We start from the raw sequence: 26,609 nt of genomic DNA, 5'->3' as shown, positions 1-26,609 counted from the left end.
GAGTATTTTGACCACTAAAATAAGATAATTAGACATCCTGCACTTGAAATAAGATGATGGAGATGAATTGTTCCTATTTTAAGTGTAAAAATCTTATTTCATTGGCAGATAATCTCATTTTCCTGCTCCAATAAATAAAAATACACTAACTTTAAGAACATTTTACTTAATTTAGTTCCATTTTTGCAGTGAGGCTCCAAATGTCCTCCATGACTTCCTGCTTTAGGACACTGAGGGGAACCACCAGGACCCTACCGGGTCAGCGGGTTCTGGACTCACTCTCTGACAGCGTAGATGAAGAGCAGGTCGGTGAAGACGACCGACAGCCTCTGGAACAGAACCGTGGCCGGGCTGGCGTAGTCCAGGTTCTCCACCCGCAGCATGTTTGGGTCGAAGTGCCGGGCCGCCTGCGACAGGCCGAACTCGAACCAGGCGAAGAGCGGCGGGTAGTCCAGGGTCCACTCAGACGTGTTCTGGAGACAGATTCAAAACATCGTCAGGAGGCTTTAGGTTCTGCTGGGTCAGAAGGTCCGGTTCCTGACATCCGGGCCGGGCTGGTACTGACCTCACGGTACCACCTGGACACCGGCAGGCTGTGCGTGATGGCCAACCAGTTCCTGTGGACCTCAAAGTCTGTGGAATGGCTGCAGAGAGACGGGACGGGATAAATGCCGGTCCAGATACCGGTCCAGACCAGAACCAGGTCCAGACACCGGTCCAGACCAGAACCAGGGACAAATTCTTTAGACTTTCTTTAACACACGACTGAAGCAACAAAGATAAAACATTTCCCAGTTACTAAAGGAAGTTCCTCTGAACCCAGAAGGAGCTCCAGCGGTTCGGTCCAGGTCCGATACAGGTCCAGAACCATCCTGTCTTCATTTAGCAGGTTCTGGCTAACTCTACATTTTATCACATCAGACCAGTAAACAGGGATTTTAACACAGAAAGGTTCTGTTGGTTCTGTTAGGGCCGACCCAACATAAAGACGTAGACCTGTGGTAGAGAAAGCTGCATCACAGCAGCCGCTCACGTTCCTGGTGTTAAACCCGACCAGAACCAGAAGCAACATCAGAACCACCTGGACCAAAGAGAAGCAGGACTGTGGTTCCGTGGTTCTCCTTCCAGGTGAAAGTACTTTTCATTTCATTCAGGAATCAAAGCCTGGGGCCCAGTGTGATGTTTCAACAGAACCGGTACCGACCCACACCGCTGAAGCACCGACACCTGCAGAATGTTCTGACCAGAACCTCACAGAGAATCTATGGACTGCGGACCCGAGACACCAGAACCAGCAACAGACACCAGCTGAAGGCCGCTATCAAAGCTAGCCAGACATCCAGAACACCTCAGCAGAACCACGGAACCACGGAACCACGCCGCAGTGGTGCAGTAATTCCTCTAACAGGACAGAATCCACTGGGCTGTAGATGGAGGAGGAACACGGTTCTGTAGCAGAACCCTTTTTATTCGGTCCGGTTCTGATGTTGTGAGGAAGTGAACTTTGGGTTTTTGTTGAGACAGAATCGTTAAGATGTCCAGAAATGAATAAATTAAATCTCTCTCTGTGGGAACAACTTAGCATTTAACCGAATTACTGCAATAAAAGATAAATCACAGCTTTTATAGTCAAACAGCGCCATCTTCCGGCTGCTCCGTTACTCACACTGTGGCTTAAAACGCCTCAACTTACATCAAAGTATACTTTCCCACTTGTAACAAACATTTAGAAAATCATATAGTATAAATAATTCCAGCCTATCGCTACCAGACCTACAATGTGTTTATTTTAGGGCTGATATTTAATTAAAACCACCGGAGCCGCTGCTTCAGGTAGCTAGCTGCTAACATCCGGTTAGCCTGGCGCTCCGGTTCCCTCAGAAATAAAAGCCGTGGGTGCGGGTCAGAACCGCCGGCTGACGGCAGCCCACGCGTGAACGCTTCCACTCACTAGGCGTTGATGAAGAGACATTTGAGCAGAGAAACCCCCACAGCTAAAGCCGCAAACCAGCTCCAGCTCTCCGCCTGCGCCGCCATGACAGCCGGTCCGGCCAGTTGAGGGCGGAAGCTTTGATGAGATCCGGCGGACCGAGCAGAACCGAGGTTCGGTTCGGTGGCGTTAAAGCGGGCCTGGTCGGCCCGGCAGCTGCCCTGTTGTTGCGTTAACAGTTTGGTTCGTTAGTTATTAATTTATTAACAGTTTAGTTTAGCTCTGAATGTTTTCTCGTTAGAACACGTCATCAGACGCGTTCAAGTCAGTGTATTATTGTAGGTAATTTGAACTTTTATTGTTATTTTTTTAATAGTCAAAGATTTTGTTAACGGAAAAGTTTTAATCTCTGCAGTTTTAACATAATCTGGGAATAAACGAATACTTTGAAATAAAAATCACTTGATACGAAACGTTGACTGGGTTAGGGTAATTATTTCCCTAATCAGTTCCGTTTCGTTTCTTAATTTCTCCCGTTCCTGTCCTTTTTCCATAAAACACGAGGTCACCAGTAATAACAACAAGAACCAAATATACAGAACTTGTTGTGAAATAATTTAGGTGATGAAAACTAACACACACACACACACATATATATATATATATATATATATATATATATATATATATATATATATATATATATATATATATATATATATATATATATATATATATGGAGAGTGGGTTAAAATGAAACCAGAACCTGGTTGTACCTTCAACACCAAAACACAGGCATGTGAAGAGACAAAGTGGGGGAAAGACTTCCCATCCTCCTGGAGCCCAAGCTGCTGAAAGGAGCTTCCTCTGTAGGTTAATGCCTTAGAGATCAGGAGAAAGGTCCCATCATCCTGTGGAGCTCAAAGTAGAGCTGCTGCTGCTCCTCCATGTTGAAAGGGATGGTTCATCTGATCAGGATGCCTCCTCCTTTTTGAGGTTTACCAGAAGCATCCCACTGGGAGGAGAACCTGGTCCAGACCAGGAACTCCCTGAAGGGACCACGTCTTCCAGCAGGTCTGGGAACATCTTGACTTCCTGCCAGAGTTGTAGAAAGAGAGACGTTTTGATTTCCCTGCTGGTCTGGAGGAAGGCAGTAGACGGATTTAACTTTTGGTGAAATGCTTCAGCAGAAATGGAGAGAAAATAACAAATTAAATAAAGCTGACTTCATACACAGAGGAGACAAGAACCATAATGCTTAAATATTTATTTTCCAGATGCACTACATCATGTGCATCTTTTTCTGATGCTCACCACAGACAGTAGTTACTCTGCCTGATTCACTACCAGCAGCAAAAAGTATTTGTTAAATAAAGTTTTTTTGTGTGTGCTTTAATTGTTTTGTTTTATATGTGTTAGAACGTTTAATGTGATTTCACTACAGTCGTTATCACCACTAGAGGGCGCCATAACCTTTACCGCTGATCGCAGAAACCCCATGAGTTTCGCTGATCCGGAGGTCCCTGAAGGCATCGCAGCCAGTCCCGTCCGGTCAGCTGTTTGCGCGCACCCGGCGGGAACGTGATTTGGTAAAGTTCGGCTAAAGTTCGGCAGGTACCGGTTCAGATTAACACGTCAACTTCCGGGATGAACGCGCTGCTGCGGCGGGTTGTCGCGCGGCGGGTGGGCGCGTGCAGAGGTGAGCACCACGAGGTGGGGGGGGGGGTCAGCTAAGTCACAGGGTCAAAGTTCTGGTTCCAGTTCGGTTTTTAGAACCCGGACCGTTCTGAGAGCAGTGATTGGTCGGTTTGGGTTCCTGTAGTCCTGAGGGCTGAGGTTGTAGTCCTGCTTCCTCACAGCCTCCTCTTCCTCTCCAGCTCAGCAGGTCCATGAAGTTTCCTGGTGGAGATCCAGTAGTGGCTCATCCAGAAGGCTTTAAACAGAACAACTGGACCTCGGTTCCGGCTGAAGACGTTTCGCTCTTCGTCCAAAAAGCGTTTTAATCCAAACCAGTGAGGGGAGCTTCTAAAGCACCAAGAAGCTTGATGTTCCAGCTCCTCTGTCCAGCACCTCCACCTTCCCTCCTCTTCCTCAGTCTGAAAGGTCCAAACCATCTCAGGCTGAGAGGCGCTCCAGACCTGAAGAAGCTGGAGTAAAAATAAAACCTGGAAAACAGTGTTTTGTTTTTAAAGATCAAAACTTCTAAAGTAATTATGAAGGTGGATGTTTGGTCAGGAGGAGGCATTTTAGTCCAGGAGGTCCCAAGCAGAAATGTTCTAATCAGAGATCCGAATCAGACTGTTTGTCCCTGGATTGGTTCTGATCAGGTGCTGAAGGATTGTTCTTATTCTAAAGCTCCCACCGGCCTGTTTCTGAGTTCTGCACCCGATCAAGGGAAAGAGGGGTTCCCCCACCAAGCAGCAGGAGGAGGAGAACCAGCTGAGCCGGTTCTCCTGCTGTTCTAAAGTCTTCAGACGAGAAGGTCCGGCCCGATGTAGTGGTCAGTAAAAGCTGGACTGGTGCATCTTTAAACCCCAGAGGCCCGAATTGGATCAGTTTTCAGGATCCTAATGACTGATCCGGGTCCAGATGAGACTTTGTTTGGGTCCAGGTCCACGCCCCCCTGCCCCTCAGTGAAAATCAGAACATCTCCAGCTCCGCCTCCTGTCTTCATGCTGGACCAACACCTCTGAACCAGCCACCAGAACAGGTACCGGTACCATCCTGTAAACCCCCCTGTGACTCCTGCAGATCTTCTCCCTCCACCCTGCCTGCAGGGCTGGACCCGAGCACCTGGACTCATCCATCTTCACAACCAGCCAACCAACCAACCAATCAACCAACCAACCAACCAGCCAACCAATCAATCAACCAATCAATCAACCAACCATCCTTTACTCATAGAACCCTTTTAACGCCCACGTTGACCCAGGTCCACAACCTAAGTCCTGCTCCACCCATCTCCTGTCATCGGCTGACGTCGGTCAGTCGTGGTTATCTTGGACGTCGTCCGGGTCAGATTGTGTCGGATGTCCGTTTTTGTGTTTTTAACGTCTTTTTTTTCCAACACAAAAAGGGAGCAGGTTCTAGACGTTTCAGTTGAGAGCTTCTTCAGGCAGAGCAAACATGATCCTCCACCTGAAGATGCCTCCACCCTTTTAGAAGACACGGTTCATTGTGTCTTTTTCTACTTTGTGTGGTTTAGGTTTCCATGTGGGAACTCCGTCAGCGACCTTCGACCTGAGGAAGGTGGAGCTGATGCCTCTGGAGCAGAGGAAGCTCACCTTCGACTCCCACGCCATGGTGACGGAGCTGGAGAGAAGTGGTGGGCTGAAGCCGTCTGCTCCGCTCAGTGCTGACTTCAGCAACATGACAGATAAACGTGTTCTAGACATTTAGCAGCTAGAAGGAATGCAGATCCCTTAGCGGTTAATGTTGACATGCTAATATTTGGCCTGATGGGGGGTAAAGTTATCCGGAACCACTGGAAGCTCTCTAAAGGTGGATCAGTCCTGGTTCATCAATCCACATAGGTTCTACTAGTATTCAGTAATGAAGACAGGATTTAATTTGATGTTAAAACAACAACCCGGTGCTTCTTAAAGATATGGTCAGCTCTATAATATCATAAAAGTCCCAGCGTCTAAATGTAATTTCTTCCATTGTTTGGCTAAAATGGGATTTAGCTGCTGATTACAGATGTTTTAATCATTAAGTTTATTTATCTGGATGATTGATCAGTAAAGAACCTAAATTAAAATAATTTACCTCCTTAAATAATTTGAATGGCACTAAGTTAGCATTGTTGCAATACTGCTGTGCAAAGCTAGTTAGCTTGTAGCAAAGAACTTTATTTACCTTTTATTTTATCTTCCTCAATGTTGAAAACAGATATTGCTTCTACTTTATTCATACGGTATTATAAGTTAAACATCATATAAGAGGTTTAGGATTAATTTGTCATGTTTAAGAAACGATTAAAAGTAATTTTTTAGCGTTAGCATTGAGTTAGCCACTGCTAATGCTATCTTAAACGCTGAGTCACTGCAGTTTGGGTTTACTTTTACTCTACAGGTCTTTTAGCTACTTTCACAACGTTTTTCACGATTCTATGACATCAGCGTATTATTTTAGGTTGAAGCAGAGCCGCGGGTCAGTCATTAGAACCGTTCTGGTACTGGTTCTGTGTGTGATGGATGCAGAGAGTCCAGGGAAAACGTTCATTTAGCTGAAGATGTTTTATCACAGCCTTGGCGTATGTTCGTAGTGTGTTTCTAGCCTTTTGATCATGTGGTATTTTTCCATGCGTGAATTTGACTAATTTTGCAGGTTTCGAGAAACGTCAAGCCGAGCTGATCGTTTCAGCTCTGGTCACGCTGAACACAGCCAACATAGACATCGTCTATAAAGACATGGTGACCAAATCCCACCAGGTAGGACATCACACCTCTGGCTAATTAACCCACTAATACTAGGTAAACCAGCTAGTTTGACTCATGCACTTAACTTTGTGTATTATGGTAGAAAGAGCAAAGATGGATACTATTTTGTGTAATTAGAACATTTGCTTCAGCATTATTGAAATTGAACTTTACTAGTTGTTATGATATACATTTTATTACAGTCAATGTTATTTATGCTCCTTTGGCTCCAGTTGGAGTAAAATTGGCTTTTCTGTGTAAAATAAAATCAATGAGATCATTTCAAACATTTAATTAGACGTTTTTCTGTGTAAATACAGAGAATCGTAGTTTTACTGGCTGGTAGAACCTCCTGTCGGCTCATAGCTACCAGCAACTTCTCTGGCCAAACCTAAACTGTGTTTTAAAACCGTGACTCTGCAGGAGATTGCGCTGCAGCAGATCATGGCTCACCTGGACTCCATCAGGAAGGACATGGTGATCCTGGAGAAGAGCGAGTTCGCCAACCTGCGCTCTGAGAACACGGTAACCACACGCAGGATTTTGACTGTTGTGCGCTTTTAACCGCAGACTGTAGAACCTCAGCAGTCTTTGATTTCATGGATCACAGGATTTCAGAAGTCAGCAGATTAAAAAAAAAACGGCTACTGGTTACACAGCAGAGCTAATATAATCAGTGAAAATACGTATTTACACACTGGAGACCAGAGTTAAACATCTAACTAAATGGCTCAGAAATGTAACTTTTATTGTTGTCTCTGTTAACCTCTTAAGACCTGATAAATGCAGACTAAACCTGGGCTTTGTGATGCCTGTAAATTATCAGTTTCTCTTAAAAACATATTTTTATTTCTCCGTAAGTCTCTGTAAACGAGGCTGGAAATGATCAAACTTTTATGTTTGAAGAGAAACTGATATTTTCCCGGCTTTTCTCAAGTATCTAAAGTTCATCGGTCTTAAGAGGTTAATGCAGTCAACTCGTTGCTCTGAGGATTACCCAGAACCCCTTGCTGTTCATAGTACTGGGTGCAGTTACAGACCAAACTGCAGGGGGTGCTGTTGTCCCATTTAGCAGGATTCATCCCACGGCTCTTTTTAGCTGTAGAACCACAGCGTCTGTTTCAGCTGCTGCCTGAAAAGGAATGAGAGTTCGGAGCGTCCCTGGTGCTGGACCACTGGTTGCTGTAGGAGACAGCGTGAACAGAACCTTCAGGTCCAGCTTGTCCAGAACCATCCATAGGTTAAAACCTCCTGGGAGAGTGTGGGCGTGTCTCTCTGGGCTTTGATTGTTCCAGAAACATTTGGGTGGAGAAACTGGACATGAGGAAATGAAGCTGTGGCCAGATCCAGACGGTTCTGAATATTTCATCGGGTCAGAACCTGAACATACAGGGATGACAATCTGTCAACTTCATGTGACTCACTTTGAAAGATGGTTCTGATGGAAAAGGTGGCTGGAGGTTTTTTCATCATCTAACCAAACTCATATTCCAGTTTATTGAGAGTTTTCTTGAAGTTGTTCACTGGCCCCTTATCAGCAGCCGGTAGTCCCACCACAGATGGGCTGGGGAGAGGTTCTGATCCAAAGAGCCGTGTGTTTGTTCTTGTAGCGACTTGATGAGAAATGCAAAGATTAAAAAGGTGCAACAGTTTCCTGCTTTGGTAATAATCTGCCAACGGTTGATTAAATCTGCGGTTTCTGTCCCTGCAGAAGATGAAGCGAGAGCTGGAGCAGCTGCTGAACAGACTGAAGGTGAGGAGCACACCTGAGCATCCTGCTAGCAGCTGCTAAACACCTCACAGCAGGTGATGGTGAAGACTCTCAGCCATCCAGGTCATGATCAATCCAACAAAAGGTTAAAAAATAAAACAACTGGGCTGCTGTTCTGAAGCCGAAGACGTTTTGCTTCCACAACTTAAAAAGACGAAGTAATCAACCGTTCATGTTACTACAGATTATATCCAGGAGAAGACATTCCACGCTTATGTGGACTTCCCAACATCCAGGAAGGAAAAACCACTGAGACCCATCAGCAGCATTAACTCAGTAACTTACATTAATAAACATCTGGCTGGTATCTCAGCCCCTCTGAGGGAAACACTTCACATCACATAGAGAACTCCACAGATTCTGCAAAGTCAAACATCTAAAGATGGCGTCAGGAGAAACTCTGGTGTCTACATCAGAGGCGGTAGAAACAGTCAGGAAACGTCTTCACCAAGATGATAATTTCACTCTGGACAGGATCTGTACCCTACTGGACCTTCGTCTCTCCACAACCTACTTCTAGTTCAATGATCACGTTTACAGGGAGAGGCGTGGTGGTGCTGTGGGATCTCCAGTGTCACCGATTGTGACCAATCTTTACGTGGAAGAAATGGGAAAGAGAGGCTTGGACTCTTTCAGAGGAACACCACCAAGCCACTGGTTCAGATATGTGGACAACACATTAGGTCAAAGTCCAGACAAAAGAAGTGGAAGCTTTCACCAGACACATGAACTCAGTGGACAACAATGTCAGGTTAACCAGAGAGGATGCCAACGACAACAAGCTACCTTTTCTCGACTGTTTGGTGAACATGGAAGGAGATGGAAATCTCAACATTGAAGTCTACAGGAAACCCACTCACACAGACCAATATCTTCTTTGTGACTCACACCACCCACTGGAGCACAAACTTTCTGTCATCAGAACCTTACAACACCGGGCCGAGCATGTCCTACTAAAACAGAAGGGAAGCACAAGGAACAGAAACACATCAGAGATGCCCTCCAAACCTGTGGGTACCCTAACTGGGCTTTTGTCAAACCAGCAAGAAAATCCAAAAGACCCGCTGCAGAACATAATGTGAGAAGAATAAACGCAGAAACATCGTCATCCCAGATGCTGCTGGAGTCTCTGAAAAACTCAAGAGGATTTTCTCCAAACACAAAATCCCAGAACATTTCAAACCAAACAGGACCCTCAGACAGAGGCTGGTGCATCCTGAGGACCAAACCCCCAAAGCTAAGATGAGCGGATGGTGTCTGCAGTTCAGTGCAGTGAGGAACGTTCTGATGTTTATATTGGAGAAACCAAACAACCTCTCCACAGACATAGAGATTATGAGACTACAGAAACTGGACTGCAGAGTCAGTTACTACGGACATTACAGATAAACGGACTCTGGAGACACAGATGGTGACAGACTGAGATTAGACAGACTGACTGATCAGGGGAAGATGTGTCAGCTAGGACACGTCTGCATACAGCATGATCTTCTCCACCAATGGAGGAACAGAACACTGATATCGTTCTGTTACACACCCTGAATGGGTCTAACAGTGGGTCCTACTTAACGTCTGTGGGAGGAATGAAATGTGTGTGAGAACCCAGAACTAAACTGTAAACATCCCTCTGCCTTTTAGATTAAATATGGTCAAATATAGTTACGGTGTCAAGAGTCTTTTATTACTACAGAAGTCTGCAATAGAAACACCAAATTATTCAGGAAAAGAACCAGGGGTGACAGCAGCAGGTCAATGATTTAACAAATGGTGCCGAAACCCGGCCTGAGAGGTGTTTAATGTTAGAGTCTGCAGAGGAGACGGCGTCACAGCAGGTCAATGGTTTAACAACGTGGCTCAGCACAGGAGAGCCTCCTCCTCAGGACAGGACTCAACCGTCCACCTCAGGGACAAAGGACAGTCTGAGGACCAACATGTCCACATTGTGGACAGAGAAGACAGACGGTGTGAGAGAGGAAGAAGGAAGACGTTTACGTAAAGAGAGAAAAAATAACGTTAAACAGAGGAGGAGGACTTTCAGGTTTTAACTTTCAGAAACTTACAACACAGCGACAGGTTTGATTCCTGCTGAGTTTCCCCCCAGATCTCACCTCCATGCAGGGGAGCACAACAATCCTCCTGGGAGCCAGGCTAACGAGGAGCCTAACGAGGATCTTAACGAGGAGCCTAACGAGGATCTTAATGAGGAGCCTAACGACTCTCCGTGGTTGGGGCTAGGGCTGAACAATTAATCGCATTTTCAATATAATCGCGATTTTAAAAAAAACCAATTTCCAAATCGCAGAGTCTGCAATTTTTGGCTATGTAACAATCAGGGAATTAGACACGTCCATTAGGTGTTGGTAAAATGTTTAAAGTGGGTTTGCCTCCACATGGAAGGGAAGACAGTTGCAGCAGTGAGATAATCTAATTGTATTACTTGTTTTAGAGTTTATATAATCATACATAGCATTAAGTTCTGGTCAATCAGTTTAATACATAGACTTGCTTGTTGGTTTCACTTTATGTTCTACAAGGATTGATGTCCAAATCAACTAAAAGCTGTTCTCTTGAACAACATTCTGATTAATAGAAACATTAAAAGTTCATATTTAAAACAGTCCTTGTTTACAAACATCTTTATTTAGAGGCCATTTTTGTTGCTTGTGGTTAACGCAGAGAAAAGTCAAAATTGCAATTTTGGTTGAAATATATTGTAGTCAGAACGTAATAATTTCTGCTCTGAGTTTAGATGCTGCGGGTGTTTTAGCAACTAATCTGCACAGCGAGGAAACAAAATGATTTGTTGTTTGTATATGTTTAAAAAGACATGATAAATTCAACTGGGGGAAAAAAAATCGCATTAAATCGCAATATTCAGAAAAAAAATCGCAATTAGATTATTTTCCAAAATCGTTCAGCCCTAATTGGGGAAACCAGCTCCAGGTGAATTTCCAGGTGAATCTAGGCTCTAAGGAGGCCTGCAGGTCCATAAAGCTGGAACTCTTCACTGCTGCAGACATTTAGAACTGAGAAAACTTCCTGGATGGAAGAGAAACGTCTTCAGAACAGAAGTTCAGATGTTTCATTCTTCAACCTTTTTAGGATCTCAGAACTTCTAACAGAACACCTGTAAGAAGAGGCCAGTCCAGTAAGTCGTTAATGTGGGCTGGACCAGATGTTCTCCAGGCTTTTTGGACCTCTATCCTTTCTGGCCCGTTCTCGACCGGTTTCTACTTTGAACTGGATCTGTGGGGGTCGTATTCAGCCTTGGTCTTGGAGAACCTGGTCCATGCCTTCAATGTTCAGCCGGCTGGTTTGGAGATGTTAACCGGAGGTTTGCTTTCAGGAGGAGAGCGCGAAGGTGCGAGCAGAAACCAAACTGGACATCAACCTGGAGAGGAGCCGGATCACTGACATGGTGGGTGTTTGGAGACGGTTCCGCTGAAGGTGTTGGACACCCAGCCAGATGTTTGTGACCTCCATCAGATGTTCTTGGTGTTCTCCTCTAGTTCACTGACCAGGAGAAGAAGCTGCTGGAGGCCACGTCAGACTTCTATCACAAGGTAACACACCTGTGCACCTGCAGTACCGCTTCAACGCTCATGGGGGCGTGCAGCGTCGCCCTGCATGCCTGTGATTGGTTGTTCCGTGATGACATCATCTCACGTCTCCAGAAAGCCGACCTGGAAAACGACAACATAGAGATCAACAGGAAGATCGACCTGCAGGTGGCGTCGCTGAAAACCGTGCTGGAGTCCCTGAAGCTGGAGACGGTCCGGTACCTGGCAGGTAGGCGGGGCCGCCATCCGGTTCTGGAGAGACGGTTCTGTCCGCTCAAATGTTCACGTTCTGCTCTCCTCCACAGCGACCGTCTTCTCCTGCCTCGCCATCGCGCTGGGAGTCTACCGGTTCTGGAGGTGACGGAGCAGAACCAGCACCGGGTCAGAGAACGTTCTCCTCCTGGACCCTGATGCATGAAGAACTTTGTTTTTGTAACGCTGTAACGTTATGTCGCCGCTCTAGTGGCCGTTTGGTGAAACGTCATAAAAAGCTGATCTTTCTGATTTGATGCTCAGAGTTCTGCTCAGACGTCTCTGATGATGCGATGTTCTGTCCATCAGCTGCAGGATCATCAGGTATCAGCCCACCTGGATGAGTTAGATTAACTTGTTTCAGGACCATTTTCTCACTAATATGAAATAACTTGAATAAATCAACTTACAGACCATCTGATCGTGAGTTTCATTCCTTTTTTTAACCCAAACTGACGTCAGATCCGCCAGAACTTTATCTTCCTACATAAACTGGAACGGGTCGTTTCTGGGAGAACTTTTTATTTTCAGCGGTTCAGGATCAGCAGCCAGAACTACAAGACATGAAACGAATGGCTGTGTGCTGGAGAAAAAGAAGAGATGAATTCAGAGTTTTTATGGAGAACCTGGTTTTCCTTAGAACCGGTTTCAGTCTGAAGTTCTGGGCTCTCATGCGTTAAGCACCCAGAAACGTGCGTAGACGGGACGCCGCCTGCGTTGCCTTAATAAATCTGATGTGTGGGAAATAATCAGGCTCAGGTGTGTCTGCCCTGCATGTTCAGACCAGATTCAAGTGACTGAATGACGTCAGCAGCTTCTCCATCATCAGGGAAACACCTGCAGGACTGTTAATTAGTGCAGCACGTCAGTACAAAGACAACACAGTGGTTAAAATATAGGAAAATAAAAACAACTAGAACTGCAAGCAGTTATTAACGGGTTCCAAGCCCACGCACCGCCCCCTTTGAGCATGTTCCTGGACTTCAGCGTTCAACACCCTCATCCAAGCCCACCTACGCCGCGCCCCCTTTGAGCATGTTCCTGGACTTCAGCGTTCAACACCCTCATCCCACAGCATCTGGTGGAACAACTGGAACATCTGGGCTTCAGCACACCCCTTCACCACTTCCTCACCTCCTGACCACTGTCGGTCCGGGTCTGACAGACCACCTCTGATGTCATCACCCTCAGCACAGGCTTCCCTCAGGGCTGCATCCGGAGCCCCTTGCTGTTTACTCTGATGACACACGACTGCACCCCCAGGTTCACCCCCAATCACATCATGAAGTTCGCAGATGACACAAACTCATCAACAGCTCAGCTGTGGAGGTGGTTAGCAGCACCAAATTCATCAGGGTGCACATCACGGACAACCTCACCTGCTCTGTGAACACCACATCTGGTGAGGAGGGCACAGAAGCGCTTGTACTTCCTGTGGAGGATGAGGAGAGCCCAACTGCCCCCGCCCATCCTCACAACCCTCTACACAAGTACCATAGAGAGCATTCTGACCAGCTGTCTCTCTGTGTGGTGTCGAGGCGGCAGCACGTCCGACTGGTGGAAAACAACGGTTGTCAAGCTTCTGAAGTTTGCGCACGACACCACTCATGGGATTTATCTCTGATGGTGACGAGTCCGCCTACAGGTGGGAGGGTGACCATCTGGTGACCTGGTGCAGGGAGAACAACTTAGAACTCAACGCTGTAAAAATAGTGGAGATGGTTGTGGACTTCAGGAAGAACTCAGCCCCAGCTACCCCAACACCCTCTGTGACTATATATAATATATTTCAGTCGTCAGTCAAGTCAAGTTATGTTGCGAGTTCAGTTGTTTTTTTTTCTTTTCTTTGTTCAGTGGTTTGTGTTGTTACCACTGGCAAGTTCATGTCAGTAAGAAGAATGAAGTTTGTCAATGGAGGTTCAGTTCTGCTTGGGGCACAGGCTCGCCATGTCCTTTCAGAGAGAATCCATGGAATCTGATCCAGTAGTCTGATCCAGCTTTTTGATCAGCAACAACAAAAAACCTAGCCTGCACACGATAATATTATTATCGCATTCAGCTAAATAAACTCACTTTATCAATTTTTACAGCATTGTTTTTTCTTCATTCCTCACATTTCCATTGCGATGTTTTACATGCACTTTAAAAAATTTTCCCAACTCAAAACACCGGAATCATCTTTAACCCATGTAAAACAAAAATATAAAATCCTTTTTAATTATGAAACTATGACCTGTAATTTAACAAATTACAGCATAGGTTTTTTTAATCCTCTTCCAAGTCTTTGTAAATCATGAGATGAAATACAGTTATCACCTTACCAAAGAGCATGAAATCCTTCTACATCCAATACTCTCCATCATCCATTGTATGGACGAAACCCAGCGCTGAACACAGAGAAATGTCGGACTGGATCAAATACTGCGTGTGTGATGGGTTCAAGTACCTCGCTCAACGTAGGAATTTACACATGTACAGCCTCAAGCTATTTAACTAAGATGTAAACGAGGTTTAAAATGTCTACTGTTTAGTTTGATATTAATGAACAGTCATAATTTTAATTTACATGTAGTATGGTTGAACTAAAAGAATTAACAGTGGGATGTTGATAAACTGACTGTATATTTGTATTGTAGTGCTGAACCATAGATTTACTTCTGAGTCAGTTAGCTTGCAGTTAGTTGACCTCCACGCAGATTTGGCTCTGAAGGAACAGTCTGTTAAGAGTGATCCTATATATATATATATATATATATATATATATATATATATATATATATATATATATATATATATATATATATATATATATATATATATATTAGTGCTGTCAAACGATTAAAAATTTTAATCGCGAATAATCCTATGATGTCGATAGTTAACTCGAGATTAATCGCAAATTAATCGCATATTTTATCCTTTTATTTCTGAAAGTGTAATAGCCTATTTGGGCATTTTAATATGCAATTTTGCAATAAATGACACGAATAAAATACATGCTTGTACAAAAAATATTTTTGTTATTTTTCAAGCACTTTTCAGAATTGGTATGAAAACATCCTGGTGCCAAATGTTAAACTCTGGACTATAATGGCTATATGACTAATCATGATACCCTGATGTTTACACCATGTGTAAACAAATGTGTAAATACCTGTTTTCATGCCGATATATTTTTTTTGCCTCTTAAACAAAAGGTATTATGCATACATATAAATTAATAAAAATTGAACATTTCGATAAAGTCATAAGTTTTGTTCATTTCTTCACTCTCTCTCTCTCACACACACACATCTAATTCTGAGCTTTCACACCAACAACAATAATTTCTTTGAATATTTTTGCTTGCTGTTTCTATCCATATTCATAGAGTTTAAGCCTGGAAAAAGGTTTTAAATCTCCAGGTCATTCCAGCCTTACACTTTGCTTGCAACTAAGCAGGAGCTTAATACCCTGAATGAGACTGTTTAGCAACTGTTAGTAACTCCAGGTCCTTCGTTTGGAAACGTGATTCATCCCTGGGTTGTCAAATACAGAGACAACAAATTAATAAGCATTAAAGAACGGTTTATGGGTTGGGTTTTCTGCAATGTTATCAACGTGTAAAAGCTCATCTTCAGAACCAATCTCTGCTTAAAATGGTGATCTGCACCAAGTAATCTACTTTCAGCAGTTATCACCGGTTATTGCACCGTAAACTGCAGAAAATACGTGCAGAGTTGCTCTGTCTGCCTTACTACCGTCGGCTCCTATGGCGGAGGGATATTTCAGCTGGATACACTCAAATGTAGTGCAGGCAGGCCACTTAATAACCCTATTTCGTCACTTATTTAAGACCCCAAATAAGCGATTTCACTTTCAGAAACCTGCCCAAAAAAAACGCAACCCGTGACTCATGAAATTTAGAAGCGCTTTTAGAAAAAAGAAGCCCAAAGTCGCGTGTGTCCGATGTGTGTGTGTTTGTAGAGATCCATTCATGATCAAATGCGGTCCTCTGCTGGAATTTTTTAAAGCATTAGTGTAAATATATATATATATATATATATATATATATATATATATATATATATATATATATATATATATATATATATATATGGATACATGGATACATACATGGATACATACAAAATTATTGAAGTGGACATCTAAGTTTTAATTGAATACCCCTTACTTAGACTATTAATGGTAAGAGTTGTTGTAGTTGCAAAAACAAGCCACGAGATGGAGCCCTTGCTTCATTTTCTGAAAAGCTCTTTACAATAGGTTTTTGTCAAACTATCTAAATAAATATTTATTTTAAATCAACGGTTTGCTCTAAAATTCTGAAAATATTCATGAATGTCCAAGAGTGTTTTATCTAACCACACAATTTTTTTGATGGTCATTAAAAAAATGGATTCAGAGAGAGAAAAAAATAAACTTTATAATCTTGTATCATTAATTTTTAAAATCTTGTAAATTGGTCAAAATCGCCTGGATTTTTATCAAACTGAAAGACATGGTTATTCTGGCTGTGCTTTACAGATAGAGGCCATTTTTATTGGCATTGACCAATATTTGTGGAAAATACATTGATTTCTCCATTTTACAAACTTTGAAAAAAACAGAGTGTGCAACTTTCAAAAACTGGAATACATGCAGTGAGAGAATTGTTGCACCTTATTCAAGGAATACATCCTTAAAATCTGAGCTTGTTACACCACACAAGTGATTTTAGGTGAATTTTTGAAGTTTTCAAGTTTTTTTCACACTTTTGGAAATAGGCCCCGCCCACTTGTTTCAATCATTACCATATTTAATACTTTAGTTAAGGGCAATGTCTAGAAGGGAATGAAGAAGGTTTTGTAAAAATCCGATCAGCCATTCTTGCGTAGTAGATTTCTTGACATCACAGCGCCCCCTAGTGATGGACGATCCTCAAATGCGGGTCACATGTGCAAAATCTTATTTGGACTATGGGTTATGAAGGACATGTCAAAATCTGTTATGGTTTTAGAATAATCAGCAATTACATTTAGAGCTAGCTCGCTAACAATCACTTATTTTAGCGTTACTTTTCGAAAAAGTCAAAATTCTAAAATCCGCCGCGATAACTTTTTTTATTTGTCCATGACACACTTATATATAAAGTTTTGTGCGGATTGCACAAAAAATGTTGGAGGAGTTTAACAAGAAAGGTTTAACCTTTGTAGCCATGTAGCGCGAAAACTAGCTGGGAAACGAAGAGTGTGCCAATTCTCTTTATTTTGCAGAATCATCCAATAAACAAAGTGCCATCAAGTTTTTGAGTGTAGGACCAGTAGTTTGGTGGTTACAGGCGTAAACGCATTGTCCTTTATTATAGCGCCCCCTAGTTGTTGAGGGGTCTGAATTTTTGGGTTTGAGTAGCGGTGCACATTCTGTACTTGGATACCTGATTCAATGGATTCGTTACAAATCCGCATGGGCCGCCCAACGCGTTTTAGCGGAGAATAATAATTACCCGTAATAATAATAATAATAATAACTAGAACTGCAAGCAGTTATTAACGGGTTCCAAGCCCACGCACCGCCCCCTTTGAGCATGTTCCTGGACTTCAGAATTCAACACCCTCATCCAAGCCCACCTACGCCGCGCCCCCTTTGAGCATGTTCCTGGACTTCAGCGTTCAACACCCTCATCCCACAGCATCTGGTGGAACAACTGGAACATCTGGGCTTCAGCACACCCCTTCACCACTTCCTCACCTCCTGACCACTGTCGGTCCGGGTCTGACAGACCACCTCTGATGTCATCACCCTCAGCACAGGATTCCCTCAGGGCTGCATCCGGAGCCCCTTGCTGTTTACTCTGATGACACACGACTGCACCCCCAGGTTCACCCCCAATCACATCATGAAGTTCGCAGATGACACAAACTCATTAACAGCTCAGCTGTGGAGGTGGTTAGCAGCACCAAATTCATCAGGGTGCACATCACGGACAACCTCACCTGCTCTGTGAACACCACATCTGGTGAGGAGGGCACAGAAGCGCTTGTACTTCCTGTGGAGGATGAGGAGAGCCCAACTGCCCCCGCCCATCCTCACAACCCTCTACACAAGTACCATAGAGAGCATTCTGACCAGCTGTCTCTCTGTGTGGTGTCGAGGCGGCAGCACGTCCGACTGGTGGAAAACAACGGTTGTCAAGCTTCTGAAGTTTGCGCACGACACCACTCATGGGATTTATCTCTGATGGTGACGAGTCCGCCTACAGGTGGGAGGGTGACCATCTGGTGACCTGGTGCAGGGAGAACAACTTAGAACTCAATGCTGTAAAAATAGTGGAGATGGTTGTGGACTTCAGGAAGAACTCAGCCCCAGCTACCCCAACACCCTCTGTGACTATATATAATATATTTCAGTCGTCAGTCAAGTCAAGTTATGTTGCGAGTTCAGTTGTTTTTTTTTTCTTTTCTTTGTTCAGTGGTTTGTGTTGTTACCACTGGCAAGTTCATGTCAGTAAGAAGAATGAAGTTTGTCAATGGAGGTTCAGTTCTGCTTGGGGCACAGGCACGCCATGTCCTTTCAGAGAGAATCCATGGAATCTGATCCAGTAGTCTGATCCAGATTTTTGATCAGCAACAACAAAAAAACCTAGCCTGCACACGATAATATTATTATTGCATTCAGCTAAATAAACTCACTTTATCAATTTTTACAGCATTGTTTTTTCTTCATTCCTCACATTTCCATTGCGATGTTTTACATGCACTTTAAAAAATTTTCCCCAACTCAAAACACCGGAATCATCTTTAACCCATGTAAAACAAAAATATAAAATCCTTTTTAATTATGAAACTATGACCTGTAATTTAACAAATTACAGCATAGGTTTTTTTAATCCTCTTCCAAGTCTTTGTAAATCATGAGATGAAATACAGTTATCACCTTACCAAAGAGCATGAAATCCTTCTACATCCAATACTCTCCATCATCCATTGTATGGACGAAACCCAGCGCTGAACACAGAGAAATGTCGGACTGGATCAAATACTGCGTGTGTGATGGGTTCAAGTACCTCGCTCAACGTAGGAATTTACACATGTACAGCCTCAAGCTATTTAACTAAGATGTAAACGAGGTTTAAAATGTCTACTGTTTAGTTTGATATTAATGAACAGTCATAATTTTAATTTACATGTAGTATGGTTGAACTAGAAGAATTAACAGTGGGATGTTGATAAACTGACTGTATATTTGTATTGTAGTGCTGAACCATAGATTTACTTCTGAGTCAGTTAGCTTGCAGTTAGTTGACCTCCACGCAGATTTGGCTCTGAAGGAACAGTCTGTTAAGAGTGATCCTATATATATATATATATATATATATATATATATATATATATTAGTGCTGTCAAACGATTAAAAATTTTAATCGCGAATAATCCTATGATGTCGATAGTTAACTCGAGATTAATCGCAAATTAATCGCATATTTTATCCTTTTATTTCTGAAAGTGTAATAGCCTATTTGGGCATTTTAATATGCAATTTTGCAATAAATGACACTAATAAAATACATGCTTGTACAAAAAATATTTTTGTTATTTTTCAAGCACTTTTCAGAATTGGTATGAAAACATCCTGGTGCCAAATGTTAAACTCTGGACTATAATGGCTATATGACTAATCATGATACCCTGATGTTTACACCATGTGTAAACAAATGTGTAAATACCTGTTTTCATGCCGATATATTTTTTTTGCCTCTTAAACAAAAGGTATTATGCATACATATAAATTAATAAAAATTGAACATTTCGATAAAGTCATAAGTTTTGTTCATTTCTTCACTCTCTCTCTCTCACACACACACATCTAATTCTGAGCTTTCACACCAACAACAATAATTTCTTTGAATATTTTTGCTTGCTGTTTATATCCATATTCATAGAGTTTAAGCTTAGAAAAAGGTTTTAAATTTCCAGGTAATTCCAGTCTTACACTTTGCTTGCAACTGGGCAGGAGCTTAATACCCTGAATGAGACTGTTTAGCAACTGTTAGTAACTCCAGGTCCTTCGTTTGGAAACGTGATTCATCCCTGGGTTGTCAAATACAGAGACAACAAATTAATAAGCATTAAAGAACGGTTTATGGGTTGGGTTTCTGCAATGTTATCAACGTGTAAAAGCTCATCTTCAGAACCAATCTCTGCTTAAAATGGTGATCTGCACCAAGTAATCTACTTTCAGCAGTTATCACCGGTTATTGCACCGTAAACTGCAGAAAATACGTGCAGAGTTGCTCTGTCTGCCTTTACTACCGTCGGCTCCTATGGCGGAGGGATATTTCAGCTGGATACACTCAAATGTAGTGCAGGCAGGCCACTTAATAACCCCTATTTCGTCACTTATTTAAGACCCCAAATAAGCGATTTCACTTTCAGAAACCTGCCCAAAAAAAACGCAACCCGTGACTCATGAAATTTAGAAGCGCTTTTAGAAAAAAGAAGCCCAAAGTCGCGTGTGTCCGATGTGTGTGTGTTTGTAGAGATCCATTCATGATCAAATGCGGTCCTCTGCTGGAATTTTTTAAAGCATTAGTGTAAATATATATATATATATATATATATATATATATATATATATATATATATATATATATATATATATATATATATATATATATATGGATACATACAAAATTATTGAAGTGGACATCTAAGTTTTAAATGAATACCCCTTACTTAGACTATTAATGGTAAGAGTTGTTGTAGTTGCAAAAACAAGCCACGAGATGGAGCCCTTGCTTCATTTTCTGAAAAGCTCTTTACAATAGGTTTTTGTCAAACTATCTAAATAAATATTTATTTTAAATCAACGGTTTGCTCTAAAATTCTGAAAATATTCATGAATGTCCAAGAGTGTTTTATCTAACCACACAATTTTTTTGATGGTCATTAAAAAAATGGATTCAGAGAAAGAAAAAAATAAACTTTATAATCTTGTATCATTAATTTTTAAAATCTTGTAAATTGGTCAAAATCGCCTGGATTTTTATCAAACTGAAAGACATGGTTATTCTGGCTGTGCTTTACAGATAGAGGCCATTTTTATTGGCATTGACCAATATTTGTGGAAAATACATTGATTTCTCCATTTTACAAACTTTGAAAAAAACAGAGTGTGCAACTTTCAAAAACTGGAATACATGCAGTGAGAGAATTGTTGCACCTTATTCAAGGAATACATCCTTAAAATCTGAGCTTGTTACACCACACAAGTGATTTTAGGTGAATTTTTGAAGTTTTCAAGTTTTTTTCACACTTTTGGAAATAGGCCCCGCCCACTTGTTTCAATCATTACCATATTTAATACTTTAGTTAAGGGCAATGTCTAGAAGGGAATGAAGAAGGTTTTGTAAAAATCCGATCAGCCATTCTTGCGTAGTAGATTTCTTGACATCACAGCGCCCCCTAGTGATGGACGATCCTCAAATGCGGGTCACATGTGCAAAATCTTATTTGGACTATGGGTTATGAAGGACATGTCAAAATCTGTTATGGTTTTAGAATAATCAGCAATTACATTTAGAGCTAGCTCGCTAACAATCACTTATTTTAGCGTTACTTTTCGAAAAAGTCAAATTCAAAAATCCGCCGCGATAACTTTTTTTATTTGTCCATGACACACTCATATATAAAGTTTTGTGCGGATTGCACAAAAAATGTTGGAGGAGTTTAACAAGAAAGGTTAACCTTTCTAGCCATGTAGCGCGAAAACTAGCTGGGAAACGAAGAGTGTGCCAATTCTCTTTATTTTGCAGAATCATCCAATAAACAAAGTGCCATCAAGTTTTTGAGTGTAGGACCAGTAGTTTGGTGGTTACAGGCGTAAACGCATTGTCCTTTATTATAGCGCCCCCTAGTTGTTGAGGGGTCTGAATTTTTGGGTTTGAGTAGCGGTGCACATTCTGTACTTGGATACCTGATTCAATGGATTCGTTACAAATCCGCATGGGCCGCCCAACGCGTTTTAGCGGAGAATAATAATTACCCGTAATAATAATAATAAATAATTTAAAAACACTAGAAAAACAATAGGGTTCTCTGCTCACAGAGCAGACGAACGGCATAGCCGTTCGCCTGCGCTGCGGGCTTGGAACCCTAATAATAACTAGAACTGCAAGCAGTTATTAACGGGTTCCAAGCCCATGCACCGCCCCCTTTGAGCATGTTCCTGGACTTCAGCCCGCCCCCTTTGAGCATGTTCCTGGACTTCAGCGTTTAACACCCTCATCCCACAGCATCTGGTGGAGAGTGGTGAGGACAGCAGAAGGGATCATCAGGGCTCCTCTCCTGTCCATAAGGACATTTCATCCCAGCGCTGCATGTCCCGAGCCCATAACATTATCAGAGACCCCTCACACCTCCACCGTGGACTGTTCTCCCCTTTGCCCACTGGGAAAAGGTTCTGCAGCATCCGCTGCACGTTCACCAGTTTTTGCAACAGCTTTTTCCCATTGCCATCAGACTGTTGAACTCTAAACAGCAACAGTAAAAGTGCATATTCATACATATATTCATACATGGGTTAAAGCAAAAATAATCAGTTTGACTGAAAAAAAATTCAAGTCATTCCATATATTCCCGGGCCGTGGACATAATGCCACATCAGTTACCTCACTTGTTTATTGTGCAAAGTCAACATTAACCAAATCTGGTAGGTCTATAATATCCATTGACCATTCCTGTATCTCTCCCACCTTTCAGCTTCAGAGCCTTGGCGTCATCCTGGCCAGCCTCCCATCCTCTCCTTCACTTTCCACATAATCACCTGGTTAACTTTCATCTCAGCAGCATCAAGTTCTTACTTCACACTGTTGTCAAACTGGTTCACAGTCCACTCACCTCTTGACTTTACAAACCAGAACAGCTGAGCATCTTTGCGACAGTGCACTTTTACTTTCGCCCTCTGGGGGGAGCCTCGCTGGAAAATCAACCCCGGTTGCATAGTATACCTTTAAAGAAATTTGCACATCTGTGGATGTGTCATTAATACTATGTCTTATCAGGCGCGGGCAGAGGGGCAGATCATAGACATATATAAAGAGTAGACCCCGCATCGAGCGCTCTGGCCTATAGGCACGGACGAGATTTAGGGGCGCCATCTTGGGGCGGTCGAGAACTCAGCTCAGTGTAATGTGTTAACCAGGTGCAGAATCAATTTAAGTCAATTATACTTGCTTGATTATTGAACTAATGTTCACGGTTGTTTTTTCTGAAAACTTTAAAGCTATAGCTGTTATAACAAATGGTTCAGTGCAGTTAAATGTTCTTAGTGTGGTTAAAAGTAATTGAATATTCTGACAGAATTTATGTATGCTGCAAAACACAGCCACTCATACACTTTAATAATTTTTGTTATCACTATATACAAAAACATACATATGCTATATATCTATCTATCTATCTATCTAATCGATCTAGCTTCTATCTATTATAATATATATATATATATATATATATATATATATATAGCATTATATATATATAATATATATAATATATATATATATATATTCCAAAAAGAACCCGTGGTAGGCGAGTCCATGAAGTAGTAACCTTTATTTTCTTTACAATTATTATACAATGAAATAGCCTGCTCCATAGTACATTGAAACCAAAGAACAACCTTTTTACAGGCCCAAGTATTTGTTTAACAAATAAAAGTACTGTATAAACGGTTTTTTTTTTTTTTTTTTTTACAAATAACTACTGTGCTGTAAAATACTAATTTGACCATCAATACGAATTGAATGCTTCAAATTGTGGAGATCAGCACCGCTCCACCGCGACCCGAGTCATTGTATTAGAACGGGAGAAAATTAAAAATGATTATGAAAAAAATACAAAGTACAGTAGGACAAATAGCGAGTCATGTATTTCACTGCTCTTCTCACTGAGCCGCTGCATCCCGACTCCGCTCTGTAGCGTTTTTTTTCTTCTAAAGCCCGCGGTGCAGGTGTGTGTTTTAGGGAGAAAAACCATAGTTATCGGTAGTTGTTGTTCTTCTGGGCAAAAATAATCTTATAAACCGACATGCTGGTGAAGATTCTCATTTTTGGAATAAACCGACATGCCACCATCGATTATGTTTGAGAACTGTAATGAACGGCTCATCAATGCAAATCCATGAAGCAGCGAGACCGTGAAACAGGAACCGCGATATAGCGAGGTTTCACTGTATATATGAAGAGTTCATTTGCAAAAACAGATAACTCCGTTTTTAGCCAAATAAATTAAAATGTAAGTGGTGTGTGTGTGTGTGTGTGTGGGGGGGGGGTCCTTTTAATGAAGGTGTATTTTTGAGATGCCATTATTTTGTTATGTCGCTCTTACCTGATCAAATTCATCAGGTAGGTTAGTTGACTGGTATCACCTTAACTAAATAATAAAAAGTATGTTTTTTTAATTTATAAAAACAGAGTTATCTGTTTTTGCAAATGATCTCTCTCTCTCTCTCTCTCTCTCTCTCTCTCTCTCTCTCTATATATATATATATATATATATATATATATATATATATATATATGCTGTTTATTCACTAATGTCTAACAAAGCTCTGATGCCTTCACGGAGCAGATGCGGTTTTGGAGAGACTAAGTCACAAAGACTTGGACGTGTAGACCTGTATCTCTCTGCCTAATTTTAGAAAAATCACATTCTAATCAAAAATATAAACGATATCTGTTCATCTTACTTGTGAAAAGTTATTCCTTGAGCCCTGACGTAAATAGTCCCTCGATTTAAACAAAAATGAGCCGCACAGTGCTGAGGCATCATTAGTGTGTTCAGCTTGAATCAGCAGGTTAGGGTAGCAAGTCGACCGCCCCAAGATGGCGGCCGTAATTCCTGCGCAGCGACAGTCAATGCGGGGTCTACTCTTATATTATGTCTATGGGGCAGATGGCCTCTGCTAACAACTGCGCACAGTTATTGCGGAGCGCAATCAGCGCGCTCCGCCTCTTAGACAACCGATTTCAGGTGTGTTGAATTGTTAAAGGGAGAAAACCAACTTTTCTCTTTAATAAAGCTAATCAAAACATCACACATCACCTTCACTCAATCCTGAGGATTTCCTCAGCTCAGAGTCTAACCGTGAACATTGATAACTGTTTACATCTAAAAAAAAAAGCACTCACCAGGATTATATTTCAACAAAAAACTTTGTTGTCTTGCTTAACAGGTTTCCCACATCTTCTGCCTGAAGAAACACGCTAGCTCTAATCAGCCAGGAAGAAAAGAAGCAACTACGTTCAGCTGTGGTGCATTCAGAGTTCATGGGACAATTCAGTACTCAACAAAAAAACGTGTTTTTCTTCAATCAATAAAAAAAGTATATATATATATATATATATATATATATATATATATATATATATATATATATAAACATTTTAAAAATAATTGAACAAAAACATGTTTCTTCTTGAGTTTTGAATTTTCCCATGCACTGTGAATGCACCACACAGCGTTGCTCACAGCTTCTGCTGTTTTTAACATAATATAGCATATCTGATCTTTTCCTAGTGCTGTTTAATCCTGATCTAAATATCACTCTCTTAATTTCTTGCATAGAAAAATAAACATCCATGACATTTCCTGGAGTTGTTTTACCTTCTAAAATAAAATCATTTATCCTTCTTGTCTGCTCTCTGCTATGTTTTCTCTGGTCTATTTTCCTTAATTTTCTTAATCATTCCCCATACCTAAGCTATAGGGGTTGTTCTACCTATTGAATCACAATAATCTCTCCATTTTGTCTTCTTTGCCTTTCTAAATAACTTTCCTTGCTTCTGCTTGATCTTTTTATATTCAATTATTTTTTTTAAATTATGTGTTCTTTAGAAAACCTTAAAAGCTATCCTCCCTCTTCAAGTCTCTGCTCAGCTTAGAAAAAAAACATGGGATGTGACGTCACTTCCGGTGATGTGCCCAAATATGGGCATAATGGCCGCCCTGTTCACAGTTCTGCATGGCAGAGCTCTGGATGATGAGAGCTGTGAACTGATCACAAACTTCATAAATTTGTTAAAATTCAACGGTTTGCTCTAAAATTCTGAAAATATTCATGGATCTCAAAGAGTGCTTTATCTAACTATGTGATTTTTTAAACGCCCATTGAAAAAGCATTTCAGAGAAAAAAATATTAGCCTTTATAGTCTTGCACGTGTGAATTTCAAAGTCTTTGAAATAGTTCAAAATCGGCTGGATTTTTACCAAACTGAAGTAAAACATTTAGTCTAAATGTGCTTTACAAATAGTGGCCATTTTTATTGGGATTGAACAATATTTGTGGAAAATACATTGATTTCTCCATTTTACAAACTTTTAAAAAATCAGAGTGTGCAACTTTGAAAAACCTCGATACATACAGTGAGAGAATTGTTACACCTTATTCAAGGAATAAATCCTGAAAATCTGAGATCGTTACACCACAAAATTGATTTTTAGTAATTTTTTGAAGTTTTATAGGTTTTTTTTCACACTTTTGGAAATAGGCCCCGCCCACTTGTTTCAAATATTACCATATTTAAGACTTTAGTTAAGGGCTATTACTGGAAGGGGATGAAAAAGGTTTTTGTAAAAATCCGATATAAGCCATTCTTGCGTTAGTAGATTTCTTGACATCACAGCGCCCCCTAG

The 26,609-nt window shown here is 41.5% G+C and overlaps 2 protein-coding genes across 4 annotated transcripts in view; one reads left to right on the top strand and one right to left on the bottom strand.

Annotated features, from left to right (window-relative positions):
• Positions 1–2,235, bottom strand: part of alg8 (ALG8 alpha-1,3-glucosyltransferase) — an 8,433-nt gene extending 6,198 nt beyond the window's left edge. The window contains exons 1-3 of the mRNA XM_036142669.1: positions 1,952–2,235; positions 566–644; positions 280–473 (exon numbers count right to left, since the gene is read on the bottom strand). Of these exons, the coding sequence (XP_035998562.1) occupies positions 280–473; positions 566–644; positions 1,952–2,037 (359 nt within the window). The 5' untranslated portion in view covers positions 2,038–2,235. The remainder of the gene's footprint in view (positions 1–279; positions 474–565; positions 645–1,951) is intronic.
• A 1,196-nt stretch (positions 2,236–3,431) lies between these two features.
• Positions 3,432–12,350, top strand: ccdc90b (coiled-coil domain containing 90B). 3 transcript variants are annotated; one of them, XM_036142667.1, is made up of 10 exons: positions 3,449–3,629; positions 5,136–5,255; positions 6,260–6,363; positions 6,775–6,876; positions 8,063–8,104; positions 11,469–11,540; positions 11,632–11,685; positions 11,797–11,911; positions 11,988–12,063; positions 12,250–12,350. In XM_036142667.1, the coding sequence occupies exons 1-9, from the start codon at positions 3,578–3,580 to the stop codon at positions 12,041–12,043; spliced, it is 717 nt and encodes a 238-aa protein (XP_035998560.1). In that variant the 5' UTR covers positions 3,449–3,577; the 3' UTR covers positions 12,044–12,063; positions 12,250–12,350. The 3 variants fall into 3 exon arrangements, with proteins under 3 accessions (XP_035998561.1, XP_035998560.1, XP_012711919.2); XM_036142668.1 differs by having other exon boundaries at positions 3,432–3,544; positions 11,988–12,350; XM_012856465.3 differs by having other exon boundaries at positions 3,450–3,629; positions 11,988–12,350.
• Positions 12,351–26,609: the final 14,259 nt, after the last annotated feature.

This window comes from Fundulus heteroclitus, chromosome 11, assembly GCF_011125445.2.
Source record: "Fundulus heteroclitus isolate FHET01 chromosome 11, MU-UCD_Fhet_4.1, whole genome shotgun sequence".
In the NCBI taxonomy this organism is placed as follows: domain Eukaryota; kingdom Metazoa; phylum Chordata; class Actinopteri; order Cyprinodontiformes; family Fundulidae; genus Fundulus; species Fundulus heteroclitus.
Note: the sequence above shows the minus strand (reverse complement) of the source record. Positions and strands in the feature narration are given on the sequence as shown.